The sequence below is a fragment of the Chrysoperla carnea genome, chromosome 4 (assembly GCF_905475395.1).
Source record: "Chrysoperla carnea chromosome 4, inChrCarn1.1, whole genome shotgun sequence".
NCBI classification, from domain to species: Eukaryota; Metazoa; Arthropoda; class Insecta; order Neuroptera; family Chrysopidae; genus Chrysoperla; species Chrysoperla carnea.
The window spans coordinates 915,655-928,809 of NC_058340.1; the positions used below are offsets into that span (position 1 = coordinate 915,655).

Below are 13,155 nucleotides of genomic sequence, written 5' to 3' on the forward strand. Positions count from 1 at the left end.
TTTGTACATTTTTTAGGTTGAATTTTAATTTCCATGCCGCAATTTTATAATTCATTTCTTCATTTTCTTGTTGTTGGTAACACTTGTTCCTTGTTTGTACTTCCAATATAATCAATTAATCAAAATTTACACCTATTCATTCGACTATGCTATGCTGAATCGAGTTTAACGGAAGAAGCTTTCGGAAATTTTTATTTGAATTTGGTTTTACGCTTACAAACGTTCGTGGAAAATAATTATACTAAATTAATTTTCAGTTATTTTTGTATTATCACTTTCAGCTTAAAAATCTATTAAGGAAACTGTTTTGCACTATATTTCATAAAAATTCATTAATAAAAAGCATTGATTAGATAGCATTAAAAGCTTGTAAGCGTTCAAGTCCAAACATATGTAAGGAACATGGAAATAAATGATAAAACAAGTGAAAATATACAATTGACTGAGTTAATTGTTGAAATATCCTATATAGACATTATTTTTAATAAATTAGAAAAGTTTAAAAAACCATCTCATTTACGGCGGTCTTTCGGTCGTCATTTGTTATAATATTCAAAAATTTTATTTTTTTATTTTTACAAATTTTTTTAATACTTACTGATTGGAGCTACAGCTATACAATTTCAATTCTATCTTTTATAGTTTTGGAGAAAATGGACACCAAAGTTTTGCCCTAATTGTCCCTTCACGGGAAAACAATGCTTTATTTACAAAAAAATATTTCAAACAAAAGTTGTTCATTTTTTTATAAGGAACATTTTTTACATTTAAACTTTTGTTCTATCTGTTGCGTTGCTAAAGACCCAAGACCCAATTGACCTATATTTGCTCATTTATGAATTTAAACTCACCTTTTAGGTCTTACCTGAGCACGCTGTACAAATTCCAGCTTAATTTCTTTTTGTTATTGAGTTATCGTGTAGACGGACGTGGGTGGACACACAGTGGAGTATTTATACCAAATTCCCGGACAAAAGTCAGAAAACTCAACTATTTTGTTTTGCATTAAAAGTTGTTTTTTAGTGTTGTTAGATAACCACTCCATCACAAACGGGGGGGGGGGTCAAACTTTTGTTCTTCATTCGAACATTCGAACTCTTGTTCTATCTTCTATGATGCTCATTTACGAACTCGACCTCACTTTTTACGCCCTCAGCATGCCTTAAAAATTTCAGCTTGATGTCTCTTTTCGTTTTTGAGTAATCCTGATGACAGACGGACAGATGACAGACAGACAACCGGAAATGGACTAATAAGATGATTTTATGAACACCTATACCAAAATTTTGTTCGTATCATCAATATTTTTAAGCTCTAGTTACAAACTTGGGTGGACTAAAATTAGTATACCTTGATATATATTTCATATAATTATTACAGAGAGTATAAAAATTGATTTTGGACTAATATATAAATAAAAAAAACATTAAGTTTGAAGTACAATTGCATTGTTGCACTTTCTTTAATTTTATTGAGTTGGTATTGTGAAGAGATGTTACTTAATTTGACATATTCAATTCCATTTGACAATTAAAGTACATTATAAGAAATAAAAAATGGAATCTCCAAATTCAGGATCTTGGCAGCCAAATGAAGAATTATTAGAAATGTTAACTGGTATGGGTATATCAAAAATAGCTGCTGAACATGTGAGTAGTATTTAATGTAAATAAAGATTATGTTAAGTATCAATTACTTACATATAGTTTGGTATTTTTTTTCTCAGGCATTATATTACACCGGGAATCAATCAGCTGAAGCTGCTGCATGCTATGTATTTGATAATCCTGACATAGATGTTATGCCACCACTTTTAACAACTCAAAAGAAAACAACCAGATCAAAGAAAACTAAATCTGAACGAATAGGTGATGCGGCAGGTTCTAGTGATGATGAGGAGGAAGATTATCATAAAATGGTATTCGTTATTAATTCTTCATTAAATATGGGTCCTGGAAAATTAGCTTCACAGGTAGACATTTATTATTTTTATTTAAACTACTTCACTGATTTGGACATTGTGGTGCGTTCAAAATAATGTTTTTGCGTGAACTTATTCAAAGGGGTACGTTCAAAATAATGTTTTTGCGTGAACTTATTCAAAGAGGTGCGTTCAAAATAATGTTTTTGCGTGAACTTATTCAAAGGGATGCGTTCAAAATAATGTTTTTGCGTGAACTTATTCAAAGGCAAAAAAATAAAAAATAAATAAAGGAAGGTTTCGGCATTTAGTTTAAGACACTACTAATGCGCAGTCTCAAAAGTGCTGGGGTTGCGTTTATTAACGCTATGTTTACATAAATAAACGATATTTGGCCAATATCTCGGAAACCATCAAACTTTAAGAAAAAAGTTTCAAACAAAAATTGTTGGATATATTTTCTTATATAGAATCTACATTATATTAAGGAAAAAAAAAATTTCCGACAATTTTTGTTTGAAACTTTTTTCATAAACTTGATGGTTTCCGAGATATTGGCCAAATATCGTTTATTTATGTAAACATAGCGTTAATAAACGCAATCCCAGCACTTTTGAGACTGCGCGTTAGTAGGGTCTTAAACTAGATGCCGAAACTTTCCTTTTTTTTTGTTGTCTTTGAATAAGTTTTTAAAGGCGCTTATTTTCAATTATTTTAAACGGCCTATTGATTGAAGTGAGAATTAAAAATAAAATTTTAAATTTTAGGTGGCTCATGCAGCTCTAGGTCTTTATAGAACTCTTCGTAGTAATACATCGTTAGCAATACAAGGTGATGCAATTACTGAAAGTTTATATGAATGGGAGAATGATGGGTAAGTACGTATTTATACTCTGTCTGTATCAAATATGTGAAAATCATCTTAATACCTTCAAATTGTAACAGAAGCCCTTTTTACATTTTCTATGTTAGAATCATAGTCTAAGAGAGTTATTGTGTTCGACAACATACTGATTTTAGCAGAGCTGGAAATATGCAAAAAGTTTAATAATAATAAAAAAAGAGGGGTACCGCAAGTGAGTCCCTAGCATTTAGACCAATACAGATACTGTATATTAAATTACTAATTAACATTATGACGTTACACGATCTTTTACGAACATTTTTTTTGTCGGACACTTGTGTTTATTTTTTGAAAAGTTCTTTTAAAACTGTCAAACAATTTTGCTATAAAACTGATAAACAATCTTTCCATTTTTGTCAAAAAAAAAAAAGAAAAAATTGTTTTTTCAAAATCCCAATTAATGATTAATATTAATATAGATTTATTTTATAGAGAAAAGAAAATAGTACTTCGTGGTGTTGATGAATCTCATTTACGTGAATTAGAAGCAGCCGCACAAAGTATTGAAGGACTTCATGTTCAAACAATTATTGATGCAGGTCATACACAAGTTGCACCAGGTTCATTAACTGTATTAGCAATCTTTGGCAAGGAACAAATAATTGATAAAGTAACTGGTGAATTACCATTACTATGAAATGTTTAAAAATCATTTTATTTTATTTTATTTTATTTTATTAAATTTATAATAAGTAGTCGATGCAGATGCAGATGCTGCAGTCTGTTAATGGTATATTTACTTAATGTAATGTACTAAAAATTATATTTATTATTCCAAGATTACACTAAATCTTAAAAATTCATTGTAATTTTTAAGTAAATTTACTAAAAAAATATTGCATTCAACACTTTTCAAGTTGACTTATATTTCCATTCACGTAACATAACATTATAGTTTACAGTACAGAGAGGGGTTCAATAACACTATTACGAAACTTCGTGAGTGGCTTCATTTCAGTGTAACCTACAACGTTTACATTTACGAAAACTTTGAAATTGGGGCGTTTTCAATGTGGAAAACGGAAAACATGTCAATTAAACGATCTTTTGAAACAATATGAACAACCATTTGCATTTTTCTTGAATGCGTAAGTCTTAGAAAACGGCTCATGAAATTTGTAGGCCAGTATGAGAATTCAATTTTACTAATATTTATTAAACATTTCTGTAATAATTAGTCAGTTGTTGATAAATTTTCATACCCTCGTTTACCGACAAGTTGGGGGTGGATGTTACGCCAAACGGTGCGATATATTTGTGGGCCACCATTATTCTCTCTTATTATATTCACTTATCTTGCATTCAAGAAAAAAGCAAATGGTTGTCCATATTTTTTCAATAGGTCGTTTTATTGACATGTTTTCCGTCTTCCACATTGAAAACGCCCCAGTTTCAAAGTTTTCGTAAATATAAAGTTACACAATGTTTGTAGGGTACACTGAAATGAAGCCGCTCACGAAGTTTTTTAAGAGTGTTAATCACGAAACTATACCCTCGTCTGTACTGTAGACTATTATTAATTATAAATATTTATTATTCAAACTCAACTTACTGAATTACTACTACTCAATCAATACTGATTACTGATTAAATTGATTAATTGATTATTATTCCCAATAGAATCAAACTTATATATATTATTATTCCATTTTTGAATTCTATTTTTTAAAAATTCCATTTTTATTCACTAATCGATAAATACCAAATGTTTAATTAATTGAAAACATGCCATTTTATTTCTAATAAAAAATACTTTTTAAGAGACAAGCTTTCATTGTACTAAAAAATAGAAAATAATATTTTCTATAAGTCACTCACACATGACTATTTGTTGTAAAGCTTGAGGTGCTTAATATCAAGAATAAATCGAAGCGTCCCATCCACCCACTCCACATACTTATTTTTTCGATTCATTCTTGATATTGACTGCCTGAAGCTTTTACAACAAATAGTCGTGTGTGAGTGACTTATAGAAAATATTATTTTCTATTTTTTCGTAAAACGAAAGTTTGTCCCTTAAAAAGTATTTTTTATAAAAATTTTTAATTTAGAACTAAAATATATTGAGCTATTTATTTATATTTATATAATATGGTGGAAGCGATGGGAAAATCATGCATTGTCATTCAAACTAAACGTGCATGTAAAATTTCAGCTCAATTGGTTGACGATAACTGCTTCAAAATTAAGTTGCAAGATTCCACCCGAAAAAGCATACATAAATTGCAAGTTAAATAAAAGCTTGTAAAAATCTAAATAATTGAAGTAAAGGTAACCATATTCTATTACAAATATACAGTGAAACCGGGTTAAGTGAGACCTCAAAGGACCTGCAAATTTGATTCATTTATAGAGGTATTCCACTTATCCAGTGTCTCAGATATCCAGGTATAAATAAATATCTGTCTCATTTACATTTACGCATTTTTCAAATAAACATTCGTATGAGAGTAAAGCAAAACTAAAACTGAAGGTCATTGAGGCTCAAAATTAGTTTAGTAGAATAAAAATAAGTAAGTAAACAAACAAACAAACAAAGCGATGTTATCTCAGTTCTCAGTTACAGAGATTAAGGCATATAAAATTCACTCGCTGCTCAGTTATAGAGGTAACTATGAAAGAACGAATCCCATATATAGAGATTTGTTTTTTCCCACTAACAGAGGTAATTGACTCTTCCCACTAACAGACGTAGCATGAGTTCTAGTTATGGAGGTCTCTCACTTATACAGATCCCACTTAACCAAATTTCACTGTAGGTTTTTGTCGGCCATAATCATTAAAAGCTGAACATTTAAAAAAAATTATAACAATTTTAATTATTATAAAAAAATAAAGCTTATATATTATAATTTTTATCTATTAATTAAAAATAAAAAGGTTGTTTATAACTCAAAAATTGTATTAAAAGCTTTAAAATGTTATTATATTATAATTTAAATTTTTAAAGTTTTATTATTAGCGGGGAGTCTGTGACAGTATAACTGCACTTATGAAATCCGTGTAAGTGCAGTTTTACTGTTACGGGCTCCAGGGCTATTAAAAACGTAATGAGTAATTAAAAATTTATAAATTTTGTTATATTTTTATGTAAAATTCAAATTTGAGTATTAATGAGATAGTGGTGCCAGCGATGACGATAGAAGGCAACCATATGCATATATCACTTTTCTGTTAATAATCAGCTTATTTTAAAGACGTATAATTATATTTTATATCGTTTATCAGCAAAAAATTGGTTATCTTTGTCGATGTCACTATCACTATCACATACAATTTATTGTTAGCGGAGTTTTAAAATGTTTGAAACGAATTGAATTGTGATGAGTTGAGTCTTACAGTAGACGTTGGGCGGCCGTACTCAAACTAGTGATGGGACAAATGTTAAATTTTGTACATTCAACAATTTTGTAATATTCGTTCCATCACTAATTCAAACTAAACCAATGTTGAGTAATCTGCAAACGCTTGCTCAACATTGAACAGCCTGAATGTCTATTATATTAACGGATCATTCATTTGGAGAAAGTAAAACAAATTACATTAAACATTTTAGATATTTATCAGTTAAAAATATAATTAGAAGATAGTTTTCATTTAGTGATATCCGGTCGCTGTGTAATCAAGTGATTACTAAAATCACCTGTTGCTGACTTAGTATGACTGCACCCCCATTCGTACTATCTGGAGACAACAAACCTTGTAAATTGGATGAATTAAAATTTTTTTTAAAATCGTAAGAATCGTTAGTATTTTTATTTATGAATTAATTATTATTATAATTATATGAAATGAATTTTGTCATTAAAATAAGAACCAATGTTAATTTTCAGCGATGAGTGTCACATATTTACGGCTCCTTCCATATTTCACGGATGCCAATAAATAATAATTTGTTTGAATTCTTAAAATAAACTAAATTAAATATGTTGTTGTTATTTATTTTTTAGAATTAATTAGATATTAGAATTACATACTTGATTTATTAATTAATTGGCTGTGTTATAATTACTAGTTCATTATCAAAAGTTTAACCGTAAATTTTTTGATGAAGCAAATGTGGTAGTCAAGTCACTCTTGAAATAATTATTTCAATGTCACTAATGAGGAACATTGCAAACATGTTTTTCTAAAAAATAATTTCTAGAATTATTTTCTAAGAATTTATTGATTGGTTATACAACAAAGACTAAGGTTGAAATTTTAAATATCAGTTGAACTATCATAGAATCCAATAATTGCACAATGATTTTTTTATTCCACGTATATATGAAATATATCAAGGTATACTAAGTTTATTCCCAAATTTGTAACTAGAGCTTATAAATAATGATGCCTCCAACAAATTTTTAATATAGGTGTTCATAAAATCACCTGATTAGTCCATTTTCGGTTGTCTGCTTGTCCGTCTGTCTGTCTGGCAACATGACAACTCAAAAACGACAAAAGGTATCAATCTGAAATTTGTACAGTGTGCTCAGAACGTAAAAAGTGAGGTCGAGTTCGTAAATGAGCAACATAGGACAATTGCGACCGTACGACCAACTTGTAAACCGTTAGAACTCGGCCTCACTTTTTACGTCCTGAGAACGCTGTAAAAATTTCAGCTCGATATCTTTTTTCGTTTTTGAGTTATCGTGTCCACAGGCGGACGGACGGACAACCGGAAATGGACTAATTAGGTGATTCTATGAACACCTATAGCAAAATTTTTTCGTAGCATCAATATTTTTAAGCGCTACAAACTTGGGACTAAACTTAGTATACCTTGCATATTACATATATGCATGGTATAAAAATTTTTATTTAATTTTTCTTAGTAATTTTTAGTAACTTATCTATTGTTTCATTGTAGTCAAGAAAAACATGTTTGCGATCATATTTTTCCTTCATAGCCATAAAATGCATCATTCTTTGAGAATCTCGAATTTAATATAAATAAGTACAAAATTTTGTCAAAATTATTGACAAGTTTTAGTGCTACGCGAATAATACTCAATCATATTCGGGAATGTTAACATCGAAACTATTGAAGTGTGAAGAAAGAGATTGAAATGAAGATGACATGTGCTAAGTGTTTTGATATTTGACTAAGAAATAATTTATAAGAACATAATAGCGGGGAACCCGTCACAGTAAAACTTACATGGATTTCAAAATTCTGTTAGTGCAGTGTTAGTGCAGTTTCACTGTCACGGCGGGCTCCTTAGCTATAAACATTTTGGATTATGAAATGAGAAAAAGCACTAAAGCTGCTACATTTAATTAACATGTTCAATGAAATAATTTTGATTGATTGATTTATTTATTTATTAATAAAGTGATGGATTAATTAATTAATTGTTTTAATTTGTAATGCTGGCTGGTAAACATAATATTATAATTATAATTCACATGTAATTCAAATTGTATATTATTTTTAATTTGTCAACAATTTTATTAGAATTATTAAAATTATCTAGTCCTAGTTCATTCGAAATTCTTTTTTATCTTTTTTTTCCCTTTTCCGTTATACAGGGTATCCCTAAAATGTCTTTACAACGCTCTACCATATTTAGCTTAATAGCTGAAAATAAGTCCATTTAGCTAAACATGTCTTGTTAAGTTAAAAAAGTTGTTCCGTTTTGGCGCTACACGCTCTTGTTGCAATTTTGAAATAGTTTTTTTCCATAATTTTAAAATAGATAGAGCGACTTTGATAAAATTTGATTTTAGTTACCGTGGTAAATTCATCAGTTTTTGTGCTGAATAAAACAATAAAAAGAGGTATGACAAACTATCTTTTCATTATAATTCCGTTAATTCTCGTGCAAATGTCTTGAAACTTTTTTCATTTTCAAGGTTTTTTATAGTTTTTTAGTACTTTAAAAAGTGTATGCTAAATTTTTTTCCAGAAAAAGTCAAATTTTTCTGTTTTAACGTTAAATACTCCGAATTTCAATCGCCAATAACTCGGAAAGTATTGACTTTTCGAAATATACTTAATTGATACTTTTTGCTTAGATTTTATCGCTCTACGATTTCCGTTGCTATTTTCAACATATATTTTTCCTCCCCTTGAAAGAGATGGTTACCACCCCCTGGACAAAATCATCACTAGGCAACATATAACTTTTCATCTAGAGGATGAATAAAACTTAATCCCAAATTTTCATGGAAATCGGCGCTATAGGTCAAAATTTAGAGATTTCGTCTTTTTTCGCGATAACTAATAATTCATATTTGGCGTCAATTTAAATAAACTGAGCTGTTATTGTTTAAATGTTTTGTGTACAGAAGGCAGCACAATACAACAAATAAAATGAAATGAATAGCAATGAGTGAATTATAATCTCAAGGTTGTCACTGTCAGTTCGTGTTGTAATTCACAAGTTGTGAATAGTATGCTAGAGACATTCTTCTTTATACGATCATTAGTATTTTTTCGATATTAAATTAAATGAATATACATATCAATAGTTTATAATAAACAATTAAATAAGACTTATATAATTATGTTTAAAATGTATTGCGGCCATGTTTTAATTTAAAAGACTTTGATGTGCATTTGGTGGGTGATACATTTTCTACATGTTTTGCCGGTCTCGTGCTACTGTTAGCGTAGGACTGCTGGGTTTCTGACACGCCCCACCTAGAATTTAAAGTGATCACAAGTCAGTTGAATACGCGCCCGGTACAGGGCAGGCTATCCAGGTTATAATAATTGCATTGAATTCAATCAAGTGTGTTGTATTTTTTTTAAATAAACAATTGTACCTATTTTCAAATAGTTCTTTTTTTTGGTTATAATGTATTATTGTTGGATTATTTATGAGGTTAATGGATTCTTGAAAACTGTTTTATTTAGGTGATATTGGAAATAAATAAGTGTTTAGTGAATTTGAAAGTTACAAGTTTGTGTATTAATTTTAAAATTAATAAATAGAAGTGTGTAAATTTGTTTACAACAGTGAATATGGCTGATGACGAAGTATTATTCGATGATGTTTATGAATTATGCGAAATAATTGGAAAGTAAGTGTGATTATTCACTCAGGAAGAATACTTTTGGGTAGATAATGATAATGATAATGATAATAATATAATAGTGTGTACACGTGCTGAGTTATTTAACATGATGTTGATGTTGTATCATTGAACATTTGAGAATTATTGAACTCAATCAAGCTTTTACTTTTATCGTCATTTAAAAAATTATTTTATATTGCTATTAATTTTTTTTATTTAGTTTGTATTTTATTTTTATATTTTATTAGTTTTTTTTTTTTATTTTAGATCAATAAATTTATTTTGCACATATATTTTTTTGTTTTATTTCATTTCGTATACTTTGTTTTGATTTGATTTATAGATTAAGTCACGATATCAGTTCAATATAAGTCAAGGCTAAATAATGCAAACCTTTCAAATCGCTTATCATTTTATAAAACAGTTGAATAAATGGTTTTTTTTTCTGCTAAAAATATTAAAAAAATGAATCTCGTTGTTGTGATATCTACTGATCTACTGACACTGACAATTGTTTAATTTTAGGTTAAGTTTAGGAATTAATCAAATTTTCAAGTAAACAAGTGAAAACAAGCAATTGACTGAGTTAATTGTTGAAATACCATGCATAGTCAGTGTTGATTTCTTTATCACATTACACATACAAACATGTCACACATACATAACTGATAGTCAAGTATAGTACATATTATAAAATTTCCGCCTAATTGGCGCCCTCACGGGTAAACAGTGATGTTTACGAGAAAATGTTTCAAACAAAAGTTGTTTAATTTTTGATAAGGAACATTTTTTACATTTAAACTTTTGTTCTATCTCTAACGGTTTACAAGATGGGTCCTACGGACCCAAGACCCAGTCCTGAGTACGCTGTAAAAATTTCAGGTCGATATCTTTTTTCGTTTTTGAGTTATCGTGTCCACAGACGGACGGACAACCGGAATTGAACTAATTAGGTGATTTTATGAACACCTATGACAAAATTTTTTTCCTAGCATCATTATTTTTAAGCGTTACAAACTTGGGACTAAACTTAATATACTATGTATATTTCATATATACATGGTATAAAAACGTTTCGTTGATAATTTATAAATAAATCGATTTCGATCCCAGAACATAATCGTCTAATTTAATTGGTAACTTTTTTATTTTCATAACTTTGAAATTTGATATTATAATTATGAGCCACATGTCGCTAAAAGCAAATTTCAAAAAAGCTAATAATTTATTCTGCTATTTTTTCCAAATACATTGGCTTATTACGTGCAAGAACAAGATATAAAACAAAAAATTTAATTTAGTTTTTGAAAAATTGCCCCAAATGTTAATTCTGTAATTAATAACAGGTCAAGTTAATACAAATTTTGGTCGCTAAGTCTCTCAATTATCAGTTGCGGTCCATCAATTTTCAAAAACAAACCTGTATAGGCCCGTTTCTATTATTAATACAAATTTGAAAAAAAAATATCATAAATAGTACCTTTGTAAATGATTACCTTTTTATACAATTATTATTCTCTCACTCAATTGTTAATTTCAAAACTTCAATTGCTTATAATAAGAGAATGGATAAAGATAGGTACTGGGTCGAGCCTTGGCTCAAAATACGTATTTTTGAATTATTCTCCACTTTCCTATTCAATGTTATTAACGAAAATTCATAGTTTTCCATAAATCCCCCATTTTTTTCAAAATTTTTCAAAAAACCCGCCAAAAAAGATTGTTTCGTAGCAAATTTTAGTGAAAACTTTTTTGGATTTTTGTTTTTGATAACACTATCTATTGATAACACTAGGTGACCATCCCCCATGGTCACCTAGTGTGTACTTCAAAAAACTATTTTTCCAAATAGGGGGACTGAACTATTAAAGGTATCCATGATACTAATTTATTTATTTTAAAGTAATAATAGCCTAATTGGTAAGGTGCCATGTTTAATTTTACTGATATCGTGAATTTGTTCTATGGTTTCAGTTGGATTTCATCTTTTTTTTTTTGACAAAAAAAGTTTCATGGTACAGTCGTAAAATCCAATAATTTTCGGAAGTTTTTCTGTTATATTTGGGCGTCCCGTAATAGTTTAGTACCAAGTTTGTAACTTGGGACTAAACTTAAGATGTAAAGCTTAAGCTTAGGACTTTTGAAACATTTTTTCATAAATACAACTGTTTACCCGTGAGGGTGCAAAAATGGCTACGTTAAATTTATACGTTACATATATTATGTATGTGTTAGTTTGTTATAACATGTATTATATCCACTGAGGAAGTGAGAAGGAAGATACTCTTATTACTTTGTGTGTAAGAGTGGCTCTATCTTTATTTAAATGACGTAAGAAAACAAACGTTTTTCCTTGTTTCTTTTAGTTTGAAAATTTGTCGATTAAAATTTGTATAATACTTAATAGACCTGGAGCCCGTTACAGTAAAACTGCACTTACACGGATTTCGAAATTTCATATATGAATCAATACTATTTAACGATAGATACAATATGGACTAGATGCGCCAGGGTTTATCCTGGCAGAAATATTTTTTGCCATAATTTTTTTTTATACTGGTGTGACGATATTTACCCTGATAAAAAAATCCGATTCATGAATCGGAAATTTCCAATTCAACCAATCGGAATGAATAGGATTCAATTGTAAAAAAAGTTTCGATTCTTTCTTCTTTATTCCAATTGAAATCAATTAAAATTTTTAATCGAAATTTAATTGAAATGAATCGGGTTTAATTGGAAAAAAATTTCCAATTCATTCCGATTTAATTCCGATTCAATCCAATAGAACTAATCGGAAATTTCTAATTGGCTGCAATTCATGAATTTGATCGAATTGGAAATTTCATATTGGGATCTATTGGATTGAATTAGAAATAAATCGGAATGAATTGGCAATTTGAATCGGAATTCAATCGGACTTTTTTTATCAGGGTAAGCTGTCACACCGAGATATTTTGAAAGTAGAACTCAAAACGAACAATTAAAAAAAAAATTCCGCGATGTAAAATTTGATTGGCTTTATATGTTAAAAATCGGTGTGACAGATCTTTCCGCCACGATAAGAGCTGTCACATCAAGTGGATAACATTGGCAATAAAATGGTCTCTTACAAATTTATTTCCATGAAAGTGCCAAATACTTGTAATTATTAAAAATGAAAAAAATATTTATCCCAGGATAAATCCTGACACACGTAGTACATATTGTACTTATCCTTAAATAGCATTGATTCATATACGAAATTTCGCAACCCCCTTTATTCGCAAGCTTTATTTATAGCTTTAGTAAATAAAATTTTACTACATTTATGATTCGATCA

General features: G+C 29.1%; 2 protein-coding genes across 3 annotated transcripts in view; both read left to right on the forward strand.

The window, feature by feature from the left end:
• The first annotated feature begins 1,487 nt into the window (after positions 1–1,487).
• Positions 1,488–4,837, forward strand: LOC123297855 (peptidyl-tRNA hydrolase 2, mitochondrial-like). Its single transcript, XM_044879664.1, has 4 exons — positions 1,488–1,649; positions 1,727–1,972; positions 2,689–2,795; positions 3,258–4,837. Exons 1-4 carry the CDS (start codon positions 1,557–1,559, stop codon positions 3,460–3,462), a joined length of 651 nt encoding a protein of 216 aa, XP_044735599.1. The 5' UTR covers positions 1,488–1,556; the 3' UTR covers positions 3,463–4,837.
• Positions 4,838–9,188: 4,351 nt separating this feature from the next.
• LOC123299093 (peripheral plasma membrane protein CASK) overlaps positions 9,189–13,155 on the forward strand; it is a 461,651-nt gene continuing 457,684 nt past the window's right edge. For both annotated transcript variants that reach the window (XM_044881315.1, XM_044881316.1), the window contains exon 1: positions 9,189–9,839. In XM_044881315.1, coding sequence (XP_044737250.1) covers positions 9,781–9,839 — 59 coding nt within the window. In that variant the 5' untranslated portion in view covers positions 9,189–9,780. The remainder of the gene's footprint in view (positions 9,840–13,155) is intronic.